The sequence below is a fragment of the Giraffa tippelskirchi genome, chromosome 12 (assembly GCF_054371585.1).
Source record: "Giraffa tippelskirchi isolate mGirTip1 chromosome 12, T2T-mGirTip1v1.2.pri, whole genome shotgun sequence".
Classification (NCBI taxonomy): domain Eukaryota; kingdom Metazoa; phylum Chordata; class Mammalia; order Artiodactyla; family Giraffidae; genus Giraffa; species Giraffa tippelskirchi.
This window is the reverse complement of record NC_137286.1, coordinates 22,606,600-22,626,585: the sequence shown is the minus strand read 5'-3', so window position 1 is coordinate 22,626,585 and position 19,986 is coordinate 22,606,600. Positions and strand designations below refer to the sequence as shown.

The 19,986-nt window shown below is 35.1% G+C and overlaps 1 protein-coding gene across 15 annotated transcripts in view; it reads right to left on the bottom strand.

Moving 5' to 3' along the window:
• Positions 1-19,986, bottom strand: part of RALGAPA1 (Ral GTPase activating protein catalytic subunit alpha 1) — a 205,752-nt gene that overhangs the window by 64,367 nt on the left and 121,399 nt on the right. For all 15 annotated transcript variants that reach the window (XM_081547902.1, XM_081547901.1, XM_081547900.1 and 12 more), the window contains 4 exons: positions 19,009-19,119; positions 10,092-10,160; positions 6,267-6,401; positions 5,691-5,874 (listed from right to left, as the gene is read on the bottom strand). In XM_081547902.1, the coding sequence (XP_081404028.1) occupies positions 5,691-5,874; positions 6,267-6,401; positions 10,092-10,160; positions 19,009-19,119 (499 nt within the window). The remainder of the gene's footprint in view (positions 1-5,690; positions 5,875-6,266; positions 6,402-10,091; positions 10,161-19,008; positions 19,120-19,986) is intronic.

The following is a 19,986-nucleotide window of genomic DNA, read 5'->3' as shown; positions in this document are numbered from 1 at the left end:
ATTTAACTATGGCTTATATGGATGATGTAAAAGTGTCAGAGAAAAGTGATCCTTCAACTAAACTTCAGGAGTCAGGATCAATTTTAACAGTGAGTCAGTGTAGCCTGCATATGCGAAGGAAACTTTAAAGGAAAAGTGTTTATGGCTTGCTTATTTTTCTAAGGCAGTGAACAGGTAAGGAGTATATCTATATGAGTAACTTAAAAAAAAAAAAAAAAACACCCATAGGAAATGGTAAAAACAGAAAACTCAAAGAATATAGCAGTAAGAGGCCTGAAGAGGCAAGGTGCCTAATGTCAGGACCTGAAGGAAGAGGAAAAAGGAGGGGAGGGTGGAAGGAAGACAAAGGACACAGAGAGTAAAGGGAGAAAGAAAGAGAGTAAACTCAACTTTTAAAAGTTCATAAGGGAACTAAGTTGTACATTGTTGGTATGATTACTTAAAAAGAGGAGAGAGAAACAAATAGTGTCATATATTCCAGGCTACAGCCTGGAAGATTCAAAACTGACACCCCTGGGTACAGGCAAAGAGTAAGCAACTAGTCAGCAGTTATGCCATTAATACCATCTTCTTCATTATTCCAAATATAAAAAAGATCAATTTTCTTTGGACTTTCTTGATTTGGAAATGTTACTGAGTGTCAAAATTTTAATCTTCTTCCATAATCAATCAAGTTTTATTACATACATGTATATATACACATTCTTCAATTTACTCAAAAAGTTCCAATTTCATCGAGCTGTTCTTTGATTATAGTTAGGGCTAGCTATGAAAATGAGCTATTTTAACACTAGATAACAAACTAAATGACTAATCTTAATTCAATCCTACATTTTCAAGACCTATTATGGTACAGCAAAAAGATATGCCACTAAATGATGAGAAATGGGTAATCTGAATCTAGTGTCTGCTTTTGTTTCTCTAATTATAACTTAGAATATAATGAGGGTTCACACTGTAAGGGGCCTTGCAGATAAGCTAGCCAATACTCTCATTTTGCACAAGAAGACAAATGAGTTCACAAGTTCATGGATTTGCCACAGAAGATATCACACTGGGGCAGTGTTATTTTCATCTTTATCACAACTCAAATCTCCATATTTTTCTCTTTTGTTAAACTGTCCTTTTCTTTTGGCAAATTACTTAGACATGTGGAAAGAACATATACAAAAAAGTTTTTTTCTGTGTACAGAATCAAAAAAGTAGTACTTAGCATAAATTAATAAATGGTCAAGATCAACTGGAAGAGCTCATTTAAACTAAGCCATGAAAAATTAAATAAATAAACTAAGCCATGTTTTAAATAGTAATAGAAACTTATGATTAAATTAAGTTTTTGATGCAGGAAAATTTTTTTGCCCTTTCTTCCTTTTGAGTGACAAACAGGTGACTCATTTAGGCAGTGAATCTTCTTTGCAGAACATTTCTAAAGAAGCAAAAGAGTGTAATTTAATAGAAATGGACTATAGAAAAGAGAAGTATTTCTGACTTTGGCTTCTTCTGTGATCATGGACAAGTCACATAAAACTTCTTAAACTCCATTTTTCTCTAAGGATAACATGGGGTTTTTGGTAAAGATGAATTGAAAACTCATATACAAAGCCTGATATAACTGAAACAATACAAATCAATTTTGAGAGCAATGTAAGTCACAAAGGTTTTATGAGTTCCTTTTGCAAACTTGCCTATAACTAAACCGCAAGAATTAGCCAGCTCCTTCCCTAAAACTGAAATCCCTAAGTCTAGGTCCTGTCCGTCCTATACATGCTCCCCTCAAGGAAAGAGACAGTGAGAACGCAGTTTAGTGAGCTTGTTCACAAATGTCATAATTACTAACACCGAGAACATTTAACAAATGAACTTAGATTTCCGAAGTAGGTAAAAGCATTTTCTTTCCTAAACTGCTACTCTAAATTCAGGATATCTATAAATATAAAAGGATTAAAAAAAAAAAACCTCTCAACTTATTAATTTGGCAGTTAGGTTTACTTAGATTTATTTTGAATCATAAGCTATTGAACATACATATCTTCTACATATCTACTTAGATATAAGGAACCATGAAATTCTCTAATATAGAAATTAAAAATGAAATTCTAAAATAACTAGACTTGTGATAAAATGCAAAATGAAGATATCAATGCTTCTAATGCTTTGGGTAACTATCATTCATTTAAATAAGTCTATTCAAGGTTGTCTTTTCAGATCGTCAGATTAAACAAACCCTACAGCATTTGCAGCAAACCCATAATTACATATTATTATGGCACACAAAAGCAGCAAGACATAAAAAGCTGCTGCAATTCACTGCACTATAACAGAACATGCAGAGGAAGTTAATTTTGACAAATGCTTTAAATATTAGCTTTGCATAATATGTATAGGTGAAACTATAATTAAGACAGAATGAGCCTCCTTTCACTCTGACCCTGCAAATGATGACTTTCTGCTAATAAGACTACTGCCATTTGACAAAAAGCCAACTTCACTACCTTGCTTTATTCTTTGGTAAATTTAATAATTACAGCTACTCCTGCCAATAGTTTTCAAATCAGACTTGTTCAGTCCAATACTGAGCTTATTGGGGACACTGTGTGTTTAGAAATCTTTGGCCAAAAAAGTACTTGAAGATGATGATGCATGCCTTAGACAAGGGCACAATGATTAGCCATTTTTGCCACATTAAAAAAAAAAAAACCCTCAGCATGTAGTCACTACAGACCACAGAATCACCTGCTGTTAGCTCACAGCTGTTCCTAAAAGGTTCTGCATTTATCTGGTCCTTAATACCTTTAAGAAAGTCCAAAGGGAACAACTTTAATACATTTAGAGAATAGTACCCCATGGAGTATTTGGTATCAATATAAAGCTCATCTGTTTAAAATCTTTACACCTTTCTTTTACAGTGACTGTTAATGGCACACTAAATTTTACATGAAATACATTAAAACTTCCCTTTTAGTAAGTAAATATTAAGTAAACTATTTCACTGTTTAAGGAATATACTATATTGCCCTGAACCAAGTTTTATCATTTTACACTTTTAAAAATGCAAAAAGGAAAGAATATTTTCATTTAACTTTGTTTTTAAGTAAAATAAACACTGTATTATACTATGCCAAATCTAAAGAAATAAGTCCCCTATATCACTTATTGTCTGAATTATTTTTCTTACATTCCTAGTTCACTTGTACATATGTGTTCTAGACAAACTATTAGGTATTTGTGGTTGACTCAAAACCCAAGCCCTGTATTTCCTTGATACATAACTTTATACCTTCACTTGCATTTTATGTCATCAATCCATTACCATAGCCACATTCTGGATGTTTTAATCATTTATTACTATTCTACCTTTAAAAATCAAACTCTTCCTTAATAGTTTATACTCTGACCACAACCTCCTAGTCTAGTGACTTTCCAATTCTGTTCTGTAGAGCTCTTGGGAGAGGGCTCTTAGACATGAATGGGAGAGAAGTCAGCAGAATCTTCACTGTAGCTCTACTTTAAGAAGTTTTACAAAGTAGACTTCCTTGTGAAATTTATCTGAAGAGTGTCTGCTGCTTAAAAACTCATTTAATAAACCACTGTCCTAACATATTGATAAGCTCAGCGGTTCTCAACCTTGGCTGGATATTAATCACCTGCAATGTTTGAGAAGCCCCGGCAATCCCAGATCAATATATCAAAACCTCTATGGATGGGACCAGAATATCACTGTTCAAACTTCTTATCACTAACCACATCTACTTTCTGATTCACACGATCACCTCTACTTTCTTCCAGCTTGTTAGCTATTTCCTAACATCAGTTCAATCCTCACCAACCCTAGATTCTATAACTAAACCATATACCAATATTCTGAAAGCCATTGTTCCCTTGTCTATCTGCCAGATCCAATTTACTGAATGTTGAGAGATGCAACCAAAACGTTGTGGTTTCTACTTTCTATTGGGTCCTCGATAACTTCTGTCAGTCCTATTGATCTATTTCAATTTTCTTCATCTTTCTGATTTCAGAAGAAGAGCTAATATTAATACCTAAACTTTCTAGCTCTCAGAAACTTCACTCTGTTAATGAACCCCTTACAACTTTTCTTTCTCAGCTTATAATTGAGTTTAAGTCTTTTTGTCTTTAAAACTCCTTTAATCCTGAATAATCTTATCTATTTTATCATTTTTCTTGACTTTTTTAAAATAAAAAAAGTTGAGTTTTTTATAAAGAGCACTTTTGACAAATGGCTCTACTTCCTTAAGTCTTGCTTGCTCTTTAACCCACAGCCATCCACTTCTGTCTCCTACTTCTCTGCTGAAACCAAAGCAGATGTATTTATCAGTCTTTCTGTACATGATATCTCTATCATTTAATACCTTTGGCCAGTCTTTCAAAAATCTTTTTCTTCTGTTTCTGAGAAACTCTCTTTCCTGGTTTTCCTTCCTTTCCAATCTTTTCTTCTCAGAACACACACATCTGGGTAAATATATATTCCTAACAAAGACCTCTCTGCTAAGGTGTAGATCTGCTGTACAATGAACTGTCCCATTAAGTCACATAAATATCCAATAGGCGCTCCAAGTTAAACCATTTCTAATACTGCTCTCATTTCCCTTCCTAATTCTCTAAACTTTCTCACATTCTTGGTCTAGTTTGGGGAAGATATAACCAATTTAACCGTTTAGCAACTCTTGTTTCTCCTACTGCAACAGCATCATGATTGGTCTCTGATCCTGCATTAACCTCCCTAAAAATCAATCTAACATATTAGAGATCAAGCAAATTCCTTTTTCTGCAAAGAACAGAGTAAATTATCTTTGGTTTTATGGACCACGCTCTCTCTGTCCAGACTATTCAACACTGTTACTACTACACAAAAGCAGCCATAATGATACATAAGTGAACAGCATGGATGTGTCTCAGTAAAAGTGTATTTAGGTGGCAGGTGTAGGCCACAGTCTGCTGACTCCTAAAATACTACTCTCAAAGAGCTCTTAATACTAATTTTACCACGCATATCACCTCCTTAAAACCCTTCAATAATTGCAGGATTCCTCTGGGCTACCCCTGCATCTTTTCTTATTTTTAATTGAAGGATAATTGCTTTACAATATCGTGTTGCTTTCTGCCATACATCGACATGAGTCGGCCATTGGTATACGTATGTCCCCTCTCTGATGAACTACTCTCCCACCTCCCATCCCTCTAGGTTGTCACAGAACACTGGGTTTGAGTTCCCTGCATCATACTATACCCCTGCATCTTGGATATACTTTTATTTTTATATGTAGTCATATCATAAGGTTACTTGTCTACATATTTCTTTATCTCAGATAGTAAACTCACTGAATATAAAAACTATATGGTTAAAAAACTTAATCAGAAATAAAAACTATATGGTTAAAGAACTTAATCAGAATAATGAACTTAATCAGAACTTAATCACAATATGGTTAAAGAACTTAATCAGTATCAGAATACCTATAAGTATAAAGGGAATGTCATCACATACCATCTTAGTAATTGTGTATCTGAAGTTATTTCTTAAACTAAAAATGAACTTAGTTATAATATACATGGCAAGGTAAACAATTATAAAGTAAGATATACTACCTTCCAGTATTTCTACTTAGGCCTCAAATCATACTCTGGCAGAACCCAAGCAAGAATACTGTCCTGAAAAGAATTCATTTTACCTTCTGTTACTGGCTGGAGTTTAGAAGATCGTTCTGAATCAGGAGAGTGCAAAGGTTCAGGCTCTTTTAGGCTTTCCAAATGCATAAAAGGATCATAATCTACAGATGCCAAATCAGAAAGGCTTATTGGAAAATACCTCGGATTGCTAAAACACTGAGCTCCATAAACACACCCATGCAATACCTGCAAATACAGGGGGAAAAACATACTAAATTTTCCTTTTCAGTGAAAATAAACGTAAAAAGGAGAAAACAACTGCTAATACAAGAACGTGACAAAATTTTTGAATATTTAAACACAGCTCTTCAATCAAGGTAAAATTTATTTTAAAAAGAATGAGCAATATTTAACTAATGATTCTCACATTCAACAAAGATTTGACTGTTCAAAATTTTTCAATGAAACAAAGTCTTGTAAGAAGTACTTTTTAATTATCAATAGGTACTGTAAGATAAATCTATGTTCTTAGAAAATTCCTAGCTCTATAACAATGAAAATGCAATACTAAGAAATGTTAATTCTTTAGGTTTCAAAAATCCGTGGTTACCAAATAAATAATAAAAAGCAAAGTTTACCTTATAAATACAGTTAAGGACAGATTTTTCTATTTTATCATTTTCTGCTCCTGTAGCATGGACTGGTTGGAGCAGTGTCTTAAGAGGTAAGGCCATGATCCAGTCCAAAAGGCACAGAAGTAAGGATACCACCAACTGAAACAACAACAAAACCCCACATCCTCAGTATAACCAGAAAACAGAACATTCAAACTTCAAATTATCTGTAAGTATAAAATATACACAGCAAATCCAATGAACTTTCACCCATTCTCCCACTGTAAGCTTTCGTGAAGAGCGAGCATAAAAGAGAACGAGGAACTAGCTACAAGCCAGGTGATTTGGCATCTCTCCCTTGGGTGGCAGGCTTAGGATGGTGAAGTGCCAGATGTATGGTCTAAACCCTTCTCTCCTCTGACAGGGTGTGAGTTGGGAGTTTCCTCCTGATTGTATGGCGTTATGCTAGGAGTGAGGTTTATGATAAGAGTGCTACAGCCTTTCCTATCTATTTTTGATGTAGGTATTTTCTCAGTCACTTGATGTGTAGAGGTCACTTGATTAATTTCTGGATTTCTTTCAGAGAGAACTGCTCCATGTGTAGCTATATCTTCCACAGGTCCAAGAGAGGAGGAAAACTCAGGAGCCCTCTAGGTCACTATCTTGGTGACTCCCTCTCTGCCTGTACTTTAACTGTTACTCTTCAAGGTGTTATACTTTGCTAACCTATCTTACTGTTTAGCTTCTCCTTAAGTGATCACATATATTCCCAGTTTAATACAACTCATGTATTGACAATGCCAATAATTTTGTTTCCAGACTCAAATTTACTACATTAGTTATATAGATGGTAGTCTCTACCTGGGCATCACTCCTTACGTGCAACACACTAAAAACTGAAAATTCATCTTTCTTCAAATATCCTGCCTTTTTCTTTATTCCTGATGCTAGTGATGGATGACATTTTGTCAATATTAACCTTTCTTCCTTTAGCTTTATTTCAGAACATTATAAATTCTCATGGAGATTACTGTAATTAACAATTACTATATTATTCCTTTTGACTTTCACACGTTCTTAAGTGATCTCTCACAAATCTGGCATTTTGTTGCATATTAAAACCTTTCCAAAAAGTCGCTTTCAAAAAAAACAACTTTCTCAAAAGTCCAAGGTTCTTAATGTAGAATTCTGACCCCTTTCTATGTCTAATGCCTAATTTCCCAACTTTGAATCATGCATTTCATGTCCTATAATATGGAAATAATTGCCTACTGCCTTCCATAACATTATGTTATGTCTTCCCATAACATTAAAAGATGCCTGCTCCTCGGAAGAAAAGCTATAACAGACCTAGACAGCATATTAAAAAGTAGACACATTACTTTGCCAACAAAGGTCCACATAGTTAAAGCTATGGTTTTTCCAGTAGTCACGTATGGATGTGAGAGTTGGATCATGAAGAAGGCTGAGCATTGAAGAATTGACGCTTTTGAACTGTGGTATTAGAGAAGACTCTTAAGAGTCCCTTGGACTGCAAGGAGATCAAAGCAGTCAGTCCTAAAGGAAACTGACCTTGAATATTGATTGGAAGGACTGATGCTGAAGTTGAAGTTCCAATACCTTGGCCGCCTGATGCGAAGAGCTGATTCATTAGAAAAGAGCCTGATGCTGGGGAAAACTGAAGGCAGGATGAGAAGGGGACGACAGAGGATGAGATGGTTGGATGGCATCACCGAATCAATGAACATGGGGTTGAGTGAACTCTGGGAGATAGTGAAGGACAGGGAAGCTTGGTGTGCTGCAGTCCACGGGGTCACAAAGAGCTGGACATAACTGACTGAATAACAACAACTGTCTTCCCATAACACACCATGAAATTGTACACATGATTTTACTCATGCTATTCCCTCCACTTGGAATAACTCTCTGACTCTACTTGTTTCCATTTATGTAGAAGACCCCATTCATCTTTAAGCAATTGTTCCCTTAAAACAAGTCCTCCTGCCTTGATAGTTAATTACTTCCTCCTCTATCTTGTATCATACACATTTTTCTACTTTTTACAGTAAGCACTTACTATATTGGATTGCTTCACTTGCCTCTCTACTTCTTCAAAATCCATGAGAGCGGGGACCATCTTATTTATGTCTGTTTAACTAGCTCCAAGCAGAATACCACACACACACGTATTTTGTGATCAATAAATGTTTAGTGAATAAAGTAGGCAGGGAACAAAAACCTGGTAGTGGAGCTTTTTCATATGAATCGCTATGCCTTTGGAAGACAAAATGATAAAGAAGGAGGTGGCTAATTAGTGACCCAGATATAGTTCACAAATTGGATTTGGAATTCTTGACCATATTTTAAGACACTAAAATGAAGGATTCCTGCCTAAAAATGGAGTAACAGGATCTTTTAAAGATGAGGAACAATGTACTTATCAATCATTAGATAATACGATCAAATGAGTTTTAAACTAAGTACAAAGAGGAAGAATAAAAAATTCTTAGGTAAACTCATGAAGTTAGTGATATGGAAGACAACAGCAAAGACCAAAAAATATTAAAAAGCATCACTGACTCAATGGGACATGAATGTGGGCAAACTCTGGAAGATAGTGAAAGACAGAGTAGCCTGGCATGGTGCAGTATGTGGTCAAAAAAAGTTAGACATGATTTAGCAACTAAACAACAAGCCCACACAAGAAAATAACTGAGAATAGGTCCAGAAACACAATTATAACAGCAGAGTTCTGTAAACAATGGGCAGAATACATGAGATTTCAACACAATATGATTAAGAAATCGTAACATTGAGATCTGGAGAAGAGAATTCAAGATTGGGATGTGAAAATGGGAAGGAATAATTTTCAGAGAAAATTAACAGGATCTAGAGCAGAACTGTCTGATAGAACTTTGTGCAATGATGGAAATGGTATATATTTGCCCATGTGGCTACTGAGCACTTGAAATGTGGCTGGTACAAAGAATTAAAATTTTCATGTAAATGTTCAATTTAATTGTATGTAAAGTCACACGTGGTAAGTAGCTACCATTTGGGCAGCACATATCTAGAGTCTCTATAACAAGCTATGTGCAGAAAATTAACAGACATATGAACCAACAGCAAAGTGGAACCTATAATCTTCAGGAAAAAAGCTCAATGGAAACAGACTCATCAATAATCCAGATACTGAATTTAGCAGCTAGAACGTTAATTACAATACATATGTTAAAAATCTATGAGAGAAAATGGAGATAACTGATGAAATAATGCAGAATTTCAGAAAAGACATGAAAACTGGAAAGAGATATCAAATATAAACTTTAGACTGATAAGTACAATATCTGAAATAATTAAATGAATCTTATAATAAATTTACTGAGGTAAATACAATCTTGTAGAACTTTTTGATGGCCAAAGGGTATGTCTTCTCCAAAGCGTCATGCCTTTATACATTATATGAACTCTCCTTAATGGAAATTTCTTTACTTTCTATCAGTAATAGTTATATAAAAATGCATGGCTTCCTTAAGAATGAATTCCTCACAATTAATAACTTTCAAGCATAAATGAGATCATAACAAGTAAAAAAAAAAATACAATGGACAGAACCCTCCCAAGTTTCTTACAACCCTAAAATTTAAAGACTTTATCAAATGACTATGATTAATTTGAAGTATGAACTAAAAATATAATTTAGTTATACTTAAATAATGAAAAGCTATATCTCATAATTAACATAAGATTAATTGTGTTTCACATAAATATATATACCTTCATGGTTTAAAAATATAAATATTTTACTAGATAATCACATTGTTAAATATAAAAACAAATTTAAATTACCCTCTTGTCCATTTCATAAGATGACGCTTCCGTACTTGGCAAAAGATGGGTAATAGTGGCTATTAGAATCTGTAAGAAATTAAAAATAAGCTCAAAATATGTCAAACTAATGCTAATAAAGTGATGGACAATACATTATTGAAAGTTTAAGCCAAAACATATTGTCATTTCAAAGTAATAGGTCAGTTTTTCAAGTATACTTAACTATCAAACATTTACAGTCTTAACGTACAGAACCAAAGTTATATATGCCCTCTTAACTATAAAATGGTTTTCTTATAGATTTAATTCTTGAATCAATATGTATAAATATACAAGTAATATATGTTCTGACAGAAAAATCAGAAGATACAAATAAGCAAAATGACATATAAAAACCATTGGTAATTTATTACTCAAGATATCTGCTTTGCTCAACAAGTTAAGAAGGAATGTATCTTAACATAATAAACTCCATATAGGACAAGCCCAAAACTAACAACATACTTGAAGGTAAAAAGTTAATGTCCTTTCCACTAAAGTTGGGAACAAGACAAGGATGCTCAAAACTATCATTCCTATTCCACACAGTATGGGAAGCCCTACCACACCAATTAGGCAAGATAAAGAAATAAAAAGCATCCAAATCTGAAAGGAAGAAGTAAAATTATTTCTATTTGTAGATGACATGATCCTATACACAGGAAATCCTAAACATTCCACCAAAAAAACCCTGTTAGATTAGAACTCATAAGTGAATTCGGTAAAGGTACAGGATGCAAAAATCAACATATAAAATTCAGTTGCATTTCTATACACCAACAATAAACTATCACAAAGAGAAATTAATTTATAATAGAATCAAAGTCAATAAAATACTTAGGAATAAATTTAACCAAGGAGGTGAAAGACCTATATCCTGAAAATTAGAATACACGAGTGAATGAAACTGAAGAAGACAAATAAATGGAAAGATATTCCATGCTATGGACTGGAAGAATTAACAGTTTAATTGTTCACACTACGCACAGTGATCTACAGATTCACTGTAATACCTATCAAAATTCCAGTGGCATTTTTCTCAGAATTAGAGAAAACTATCCTAAAATATCGTAGAATTTAAATGGAATTCCACCCCCCACCACACACACAAAACCAAAGAGCCAAAGCAATCTTGAGAAAAAAGAACAAAGCTGGAGGCGTCACACTTCCTGATTTCAAGTTTTATTATAAAGCTAGAGCAATCAAAATATGGAACACGGACATGGAACAACTGATGGGTTCAAAATTGGGAAAGGAGTACAGCAAGGCTGTATACTGTCATCCTGCTTATTTAAATTATATGCAAAGTACATCATGTGAGATGTCGGGCTGGATGAATCGCAAGCTGGAATCAAGATTGACAGGAGAAATATCAACAACCTCAGATATGCATATGGTACTACTCTAATGGCAAAAAGTGAAGTGGAACTAACAAGTGTCTTGATGAAGTTGAAAGAGGAAAGTGAAAAAGCTTGCTTGAAGCTCAACATTCAAAAATCTAAGATCATGGAATCTGTTCCCATCACTTCATAGCAAACAGAAGGAGAAAAAGTAGAAGCAGTGAAAGACTTTATTTTCTTGGGCTCCAAAATCACTGTGGACAGTGACCGCAGCCATGAAATTAAAAGATGCTTGCTCCTTGGAAGGAAAGCTATGACAAACCCAGGCAGCATATTATAAAGCACAGACATCACTTTGCCGACAAAAGTTCATACAGTCAAAGTTATGGTTTTCCAAGTAGTCATGTATGGGTGTAAGAGTTGGACCATAAAGAAGACTGAGCCCCGAAGAGTTGATGCTTTTGAATTGTGGTGCTGGCAAAGATTCTTGAGAGTCCCTTGAACTGCAAGGAGATTAAACCAGTCAGTCCCAAAGGAAATCAACCCTGAATACTCAATGGAAGGACTGATACTGAAGCTCCAATACTTTGGTCACCTGATGGGAAGGGCTGACTCACTGGAAAAGACCCTGTTGCTGGGAAAGATTGCAGACAGAAAGAAAAGGGGCAACAAAAGATGAGATGGTTGGATGGTATGACCTGACTCAAAGGACATGAGTCTGAGTAAACTCTGGGAGATAGCAAAGGACAGGGAAGCCTGGCATGCTGCAGCCCATGGGATCGCAAAGAGTGGGACACGACTTAACAACAACAATCAAAATATGGCACTGACAGTAAGGGACTGACATAAAAAGAGGCCCATAGACCAGTGCATTAGAATGAAGTCTAGACATAAACCCACACATACAGTCTATTTTTGACAAGGGTGCCAAGAACACACACACATGTGGTGTTGAAAAAAGCTGGGTATCCATGTGCAAAAGCATGAAATGTACCCCTAATTTATACCACTCACAAAAATTAACTTGAAATGGATCAAAGTCTCAATACAAAGGCTTGAAACCTTAAAACTCCTAGAAAACACAGGAAAAAGGCTCCGTGACATGGGTCTTGGTAATAATTTTTTGGAAATCATACCTAAAGCACAAGCAACAAAAAAAATAAACAAGCGGGACTATATAAACTAAAAGCTTCTGCACAGAGAAAGAAACCATCAATAAAGTAAAAAGAAAACTTACAGAATGGAAAAAAATATTCGCAAACCATATATCTGTAAGGGGTTAATATCTAAAATACACAAGGAACTTCTACACCCAAAAGCAAAACAAATTATCTGAATTTATAAAAGGGCAAAGATTCTGAGTAGACATTCTGCCAAAGACACACAAATGGCCAACAAGAACATGGTAAAGTACTCAACATCACTAATCATCACGAAAATGCAAATCAAAATCACAATGAAGTATCACCTCACATTTGTTATGATGGCTATTTTTAAAAAGACAAGAGAAAACCGATGTTGAAGATAATGTGGAGAAAAGGGAACCCTTATACACACTTAGTGGGAATGGAAACTGGTACAGTCATTATGGACAACAGTATGGAGGTTCCTCAAAAAATCAAAAATGTAGCTACCATATATACTACTTCTGGGTATACATATGAAGGAAATAAAATCAGTATCTCAAAGGGATATATGCACACTCATGTTCACTGCAGTATTATTCAAAATAGCCAATATATGGAACAGCCTACATGTCTTTTGACAGATAAATGGATATCGAAATTGTGATGTACATACATACACGACTGAATATTATTAAATCATGGCAAAGAAGAAAATCCTGCCAGTTGTGAGAACATGAAAAAACCTGGAGGGTATTATACTAAATGAAATAAGCCAGAGAAAGATAATACTGTATGGTATCACTTACACGTGGAATCTAAAAAAAGCTGATTTTACAGAAATAGAATAGTATAGTGGTTGCCAGGAGCTGAGGTGTAGTGAACTGGGGAGATGGAGGTCAATGGGCACAAATTTTCAGTTGTAAGAATAATAAATTCTAAGGATTTAACGTATAGTACAGTAAATACAGTTAATCATCCAATACTATCTTAAAGTTGCTAAGAGTAGACCTGAAGCATTCTCACCATAAAAAAAATTAACAATGTGAAATAAGGAATATGTTAATTATCTTGATCTTGGTAACCCTTCTACAATATCAAATCATTGCTTTATACATTTTAAATATAATATATTTATCAATTATTCCCCAACAAAGTGAGGGAAAAATAATTTACTCTTGTCTTCCTGGATATTGTTGTACATATACTTGCAAATATATGACTTTAAAAAAAAATTTTGTAATGTTGGTTTTTAAATTAACATATATTGTACACTGAACATAGTATGATAAAATTGATAAAGTATGAAATAGAAGACCTTATTAAAGAAAGCAAAATATTAATATAGTTTTATCATTTACCCTGAAAATTTCTTGATCTTTTTCAATTTTTTAATGTGTATGTTAAAAATGTATTGAGGTAAACTTATTGTATTTTTATTGCATGTTATTTTTATAAATGAGTGCTTCAAATAAAAAAATTCCTTTAAAGGTAATTTACACTGTAAAAGGTTTTACTCACTAATTGAATGAATCTAGTATATCAGATTAATACTTAATACTGGTAATAGAACTGGGATTCTATTCCTAACTATGCAAGGAGGTAGCCATTAGGGAATTCCTCTACTATTTTAGCATTTCATTTCTTCATTCAATTAGAGGTGAAGTATAACTATTTATCTGTAGCCATTGGCCACCATAATTTATAGTGAACCAAAACTGTGGATGTGACTGGTGATAGACACCAAGTCCGATGCTGTAAAGAGCAATATTGCATAGGAACCTGGAATGTTAGGTCCATGAATCAAGGCAAATTGGAAGTGGTCAAACAGGAGATGGCAAGAGTGAACGTCAACATTCTAGGAATCAGCGAACTAAGATGGATTGGAATGGGTGAATTTAACTCAGATGACCATTATATCTACTACTGTGGGCAAGAATCCCTTAGAAGAAATGGAGTAGCCATCACGGTCAACAAAAGAGTCCAAAATGCAGTACTTGGATGCAATCTCAAAAACGATAGAATGATCTCTGTTCGTTTCCAAGGCAAACCATTCAATATCACGGTAATCCAAGTCTATGCCCCGACCAGTAACGCCGAAGAAGCTGAACGGTTCTATGAAGACCTACAAGACCTTCTAGAACTAACACCCAAAACAGATGTCCTTTTCATTACAGGGGACTGGAATGCAAAAGTAGGAAGTCAAGAAACACCTGGCGTAACAGGCAAGTTTGGCCTTGGAGTACAGAATGAAGCAGGGCAAAGGCAAATAGAGTTTTGCCACGAGAACGCACTGGTAATAGCAAACACCCTATTCCAACAACACAAGACAAGACTCTACACGTGGACATCACCAGATGGTCAACACTGAAATCAGATTGATTATATTCTTTGCAGCCAAAGATGGAGAAGCTCTATACAGTCAGCAAAAACAAGACCGGGAGCAGACTGTGGCTCAGATCATGAACTGCTTATTGCCAAATTCCGACTTAAACTGAAGAAAGTAGGGAAAACCACTAGTCCATACAGGCATGACCTAGATCAAATCCCTTATGAGTATACAGTAGAAGTGACAAATAGATTTGAGGGACTAGACCTGATAGACAGAGTGCCTGATGAACTATGGACAGAGGTTCGTGACATTGTACAGCAGACAGGGATCAAGAAACTCCCCATGGAAAAGAAATACAAAAAAGCAAAATAGCTGTCTGAGGAGGCCTTACAGATAGCTGGGAAGAGAAGAGAAGCGAAAAGCAAAGGAGAAAAGGAAAGATATTCCCATCTGAATGCAGAGTTCCAAAGAATAGCAAGGAGAGATAAGAAAGCCTTCCTCAGCGATCAGTGCAAAGAAATAGAGGAAAACAACAGATTGGGAAAGACTAGAGATCTCTTCAAGAAAATTAGAGATACCAAAGGAACATTTCATGCAAAGATAGGCTCGATAAAGGACAGAAATGGTATGGACCTAACAGAAGCAGAAGATACTAAGAAGAGATGGCAAGAATACACAGAAGAACTGTACAAAAAAGATCTTCACGACCCAGATAATCACGATGGTGTGATCACTCACCTAGAGCCAGACATCCTGGAATGTGAAGTCAAGTGGGCCTTAGAAAGCATCACTATGAACAAAGCTAGTGGAGGTGATGGAATTCCAGTTGAGCTATTTCAAATCCTCAAAGGTGATGCTGTGAAAGTGCTGCACTCATTATGCCAGCAAATTTGGAAAACTCAGCAGTGGCCACAGGACTGGAAAAGGTCAGTTTTCATTCCAATCCCGAAGAAAGGCAATGCCAAAGAATGCTCAAACTACCGCACAATTGCACTCATATCACATCCTAGTAAAGTAATGCTCAAAATTCTCCAAGCCAGGCTTCAGCAATACGTGAACCGTGAACTTCCAGATGTTCAAGCTGGATTTAGAAAAGGCAGAGGAACCAGAGATCAAATTGCCAATGTCTGCTGAATCATTGAAAAAGCAAGAGAGTTCTAGAAAAACATCTATTTCTTCTTTACTGACTATGCCAAAGCCTTTGACTGTGTGGATCACAATAAACTGTGGGCAATTCTGAAAGAGATGGGCATACCAGACCATCTGACCTGTCTCTTGAGAAACCTGTATGCAGGTCAGGAAGCAACAGTTAGAACTGGACATGGAACAACAGACTGGTTCCAAATAGGAAAAGGAGTACGTCAAGGCTGTATATTGTCACCCTGCTCATTTAACTTATATGCAGAGTACATCATGAGAAACACTGGGCTGGAAGAAACACAAGCTGGAATCAAGATTGCTGGGAGAAATATCAATAACTTCAGATATGCGGATGACACCACCCTTATGGCAGAAAGTGAAGAAGAACTAAGGAGCCTCTTGATGAAGGTGAAAGAGGAGAGTGAAAAAGTTGGCTTAAAGCTCAACATTCAGATAACTAAGATCATGGCATCTGGTCCCATCACTTCATGGGAAGTAGATGGGGAAACAGTGAAAACAGTGTCAGACTTTATTTTTTTGGGCTCCAGAATCACTGCTGATGGCGACTGCAGCCATGAAATTAAAAGACGCTTACTCCTTGGAAGGAAGGTTATGGCCAACCTAGATAGCATATTTGAAAGCAGAGACATTACTTTGCCAACAAAAGTCCGTCTAGTCAAGGCTATGGTTTTTCCAGTGGTCATGTATGGATATGAGAGTTGGACGGTGAAGAAAGCTGAGCGCTGAAGAATGGATGCTTTTGAACTGTGGTGTTGGAGAAGACTCTTGAGAGTTCCTTGGACTGCAAAGAGATCAAATCAATCCATCCTAAAAGAGATCAATCCTGGGTGTTCATTGGAAGGTCTGATGTTGAAGCTGAAACTCCAATACTTTGGCCACCTCATGCGAGGGGCTGACTCATTGGAAAAGACCCTAATGCTGGGAAGGATTGGGGGCAGGAGGAGAAGGGGACAACAGAGGATGAGATGGTTGGATGGCATCACCGACCCGATGGACATGGGTTTGGGTAGACTCCGGGAGTTGGTGATGGACAGAGAGGCCTGGCGTGCTGCAATTCATGGGGTCGCAAAGAGTCGGACACGACTGAGCGACTGAACTGAACTGTATCTGCAAAAACTCTAAACACCTTACTTAGGTAAGTATTAAAATACATAAACTGAGAAAGAAAATAAAGGAAAGCATTTGGAGGCTTTCAAATGAGAAAAAAAAAATCTGTTTAAAGAATACCATAACTTTCAACAGAATAACCAATCTTAAAGAGTAAAATTTTCAAGTTTTAAAATTTCAAATGCTTTAATACCAACAGATATATATATATGTACATTCACATTTACATCCAAGTATCAAGTCCTGCATGATTACGACAGTAGCTGCAGCCAACACACTTTTTAAAATTTATGTCCCATCACTTTTCATGGCAAAATGTATCAGTGTTTTATATATATTTTCTCATTTAGTTTCCAGAGCAACTCTGTGAGGTAGGTACTTTTATCCCAAATGCAAACATAAAGAAAGTCAGAGTTTAGAGGACTGAGTAATTTGTTCATAGTTACAAACTTAGTAAATGGCAGAGTTGTGGGTTAATTAAACCAGGTCTAACCTTCAAACCCAATCTCTGAACCATAATATTGTATTAAACTCAACAGATTTTTTTTAAGAGATTCTATATCAAAGTCATACTATGCATAAAAAATAATAAAGAAAAACTGTCACTGTCTTAAAGAAGCTTAGATTTTTTACACAAATATATTTAGTGCTACAATAGGACCTTGGTGACATGGTTGAGTGGCAAAAGCCTGGACTTGAAATTTAACAGACTTGGGTTTGAACTCTGTTTCTACCCTGGTTTAGCTTATGACTTTATATAGTTACTACATCCTCAGTTCTCTCATCTTATGTAAAGGGAGAAGAGGAGGAAGAGATAATGTAACAGTCTGCTTCAAATGACCTTTTATGAACTGAATGAGGTAACATATGAAAAGGTGACTAGCATAATGACTGATACATTGTTAAGTGCTTAATAAATATTACTATCTTTCCTAAAAATGTTATAAGAACATGAAGATAAGAAAGATAAATTCTGGTTGGAGAGAATAAGTAAGGATTCTTGTTTTTTGAGGAGATGGTATTTAAACCAATCACTGAAAGATGAGGTGGGCAGAGAAAGTAGAGCATTTTAGGTAAGATGATGAGTAAAGGGTATGTTTAGGGGATAACAGCTGACTCAGGTGCCTAGACTACAGGGTATTTCATCAAAGGAATCTGTACATGATTCTGAAAAGATGGTATGGGTCCTCCTCTGGAGGCTTCCAAGTAAATCGCAACTAAAGAGTTTGGGTCTTATTTTATAGGTAAAAGAAAACCACTTGGAGACTTTAGTTTCATTGTTTTTTTCTCCTTCAGGAAAGTGACATAAGTCATGTCAATATGAATGACGACTTGGAGGGATGACCTCAGAAGCCAGGAGACCAGTTTAAAAGGCTATTATAGGATCTTGTGTTACAGGAAGCACAGAACACATAGAATTTTTAAAAAAAAAGGAAAGAAAGAAAACACTTTATAAATGACTGGCAGTAGAGGAAAGGGAAGGAATGAACCAAAATAATGTTCTGATATTGGTAACTGAAGGGATGGTATGTTTTCTAACCTAAGACAGGGAATGATACTGAATATACATTGTAAAGACAATAGCAATAATAAATTTGCACATAGCATTTAAAACAAACCACATAATCTCTTAATATATTAAGGTAATATATTAAGATAATATAATATAGAAAAGGACTACCATGAACTACGGTATTTCAAATATGTACCCTGAGTGGCCACTATTTAGCTATGCAAAATTTAAAGAAAACTATTAAATAATTTTATACTTCAGGGTATCCAAATGTAAGAATCCTTAACAAGTCATAATAAACAAATGAGAAATTACTTACTTGAATAATTTTCAAGGGAGAATCAGGCTGGTAAATCTGAAGTCTAGGTACATAATGAACCAGCATGTGAAGCATGTTACAAGCTACATGGGCTACTGTTTTATTAGTAAACTGTAGTAATAAGAAGAAAAAAAACAAAAAAGAAATATGATAAAAAATTTCTTCTTGATATTCTTCATCTATGCACTAGTTGTTGAAAAATTTTTAATTGTATATATGTTTATTTTTGTCATTTTATATTTATGTTTATTAAAATATTAGAAAGATAAATATAACTTGCAAAATTAAAAATCATAACACATTCCAAATATACAATTAACTTTAGTTTTTCTTTGTAATGTTTGTCCTCATTAAAGTTTTTATTTCATTTCTAGAATGGCCTCTAAACTGCTAATCTTGTTATCCCATTTTTCCCCATTCCAGTCTACTGTATACAATACTTCCAAATTGTCTTCTGAACTGTTCTGATGATGACATTCTCTGTGCTTAAAAATCTTAGATGACTCCCCACTGGTATAAAGTCAAACTTCTATGCTTATCTCTCTATGACCAAATCTTACCCACTCTTTAAGCCCTGACTAGATGTGTCCTCTTTCTAAGTCTTCTCTGATACCTAAGTCAAAGTAATCTCTGCTTTCTCTGAACTGAATCAGCAGCTTACATGCACCATTCATTTGGTTCTCTCAGCTTTTTATATTTTATTACTCTTATTTTGATCTTTTTCAGTCATCATATTATTAATCTCTTCACTATAGTACTTACATTTCTTTTTTATTCTGTATTTGTCCTCTGCCTAGTGAAGCACCTCAAACATGGTATATACTCAGAAATACCTGTCAAGTATTTTTGTATTTTGTGTGTTTAGAGTTCTATATAGATACTATATTACAAGTTACACACCAAAAAATAACATCACTAATCTTTTTACTAATAAAAATATTTATTTGTTCATTCAGACTCCAAATAATCAGGTTATTA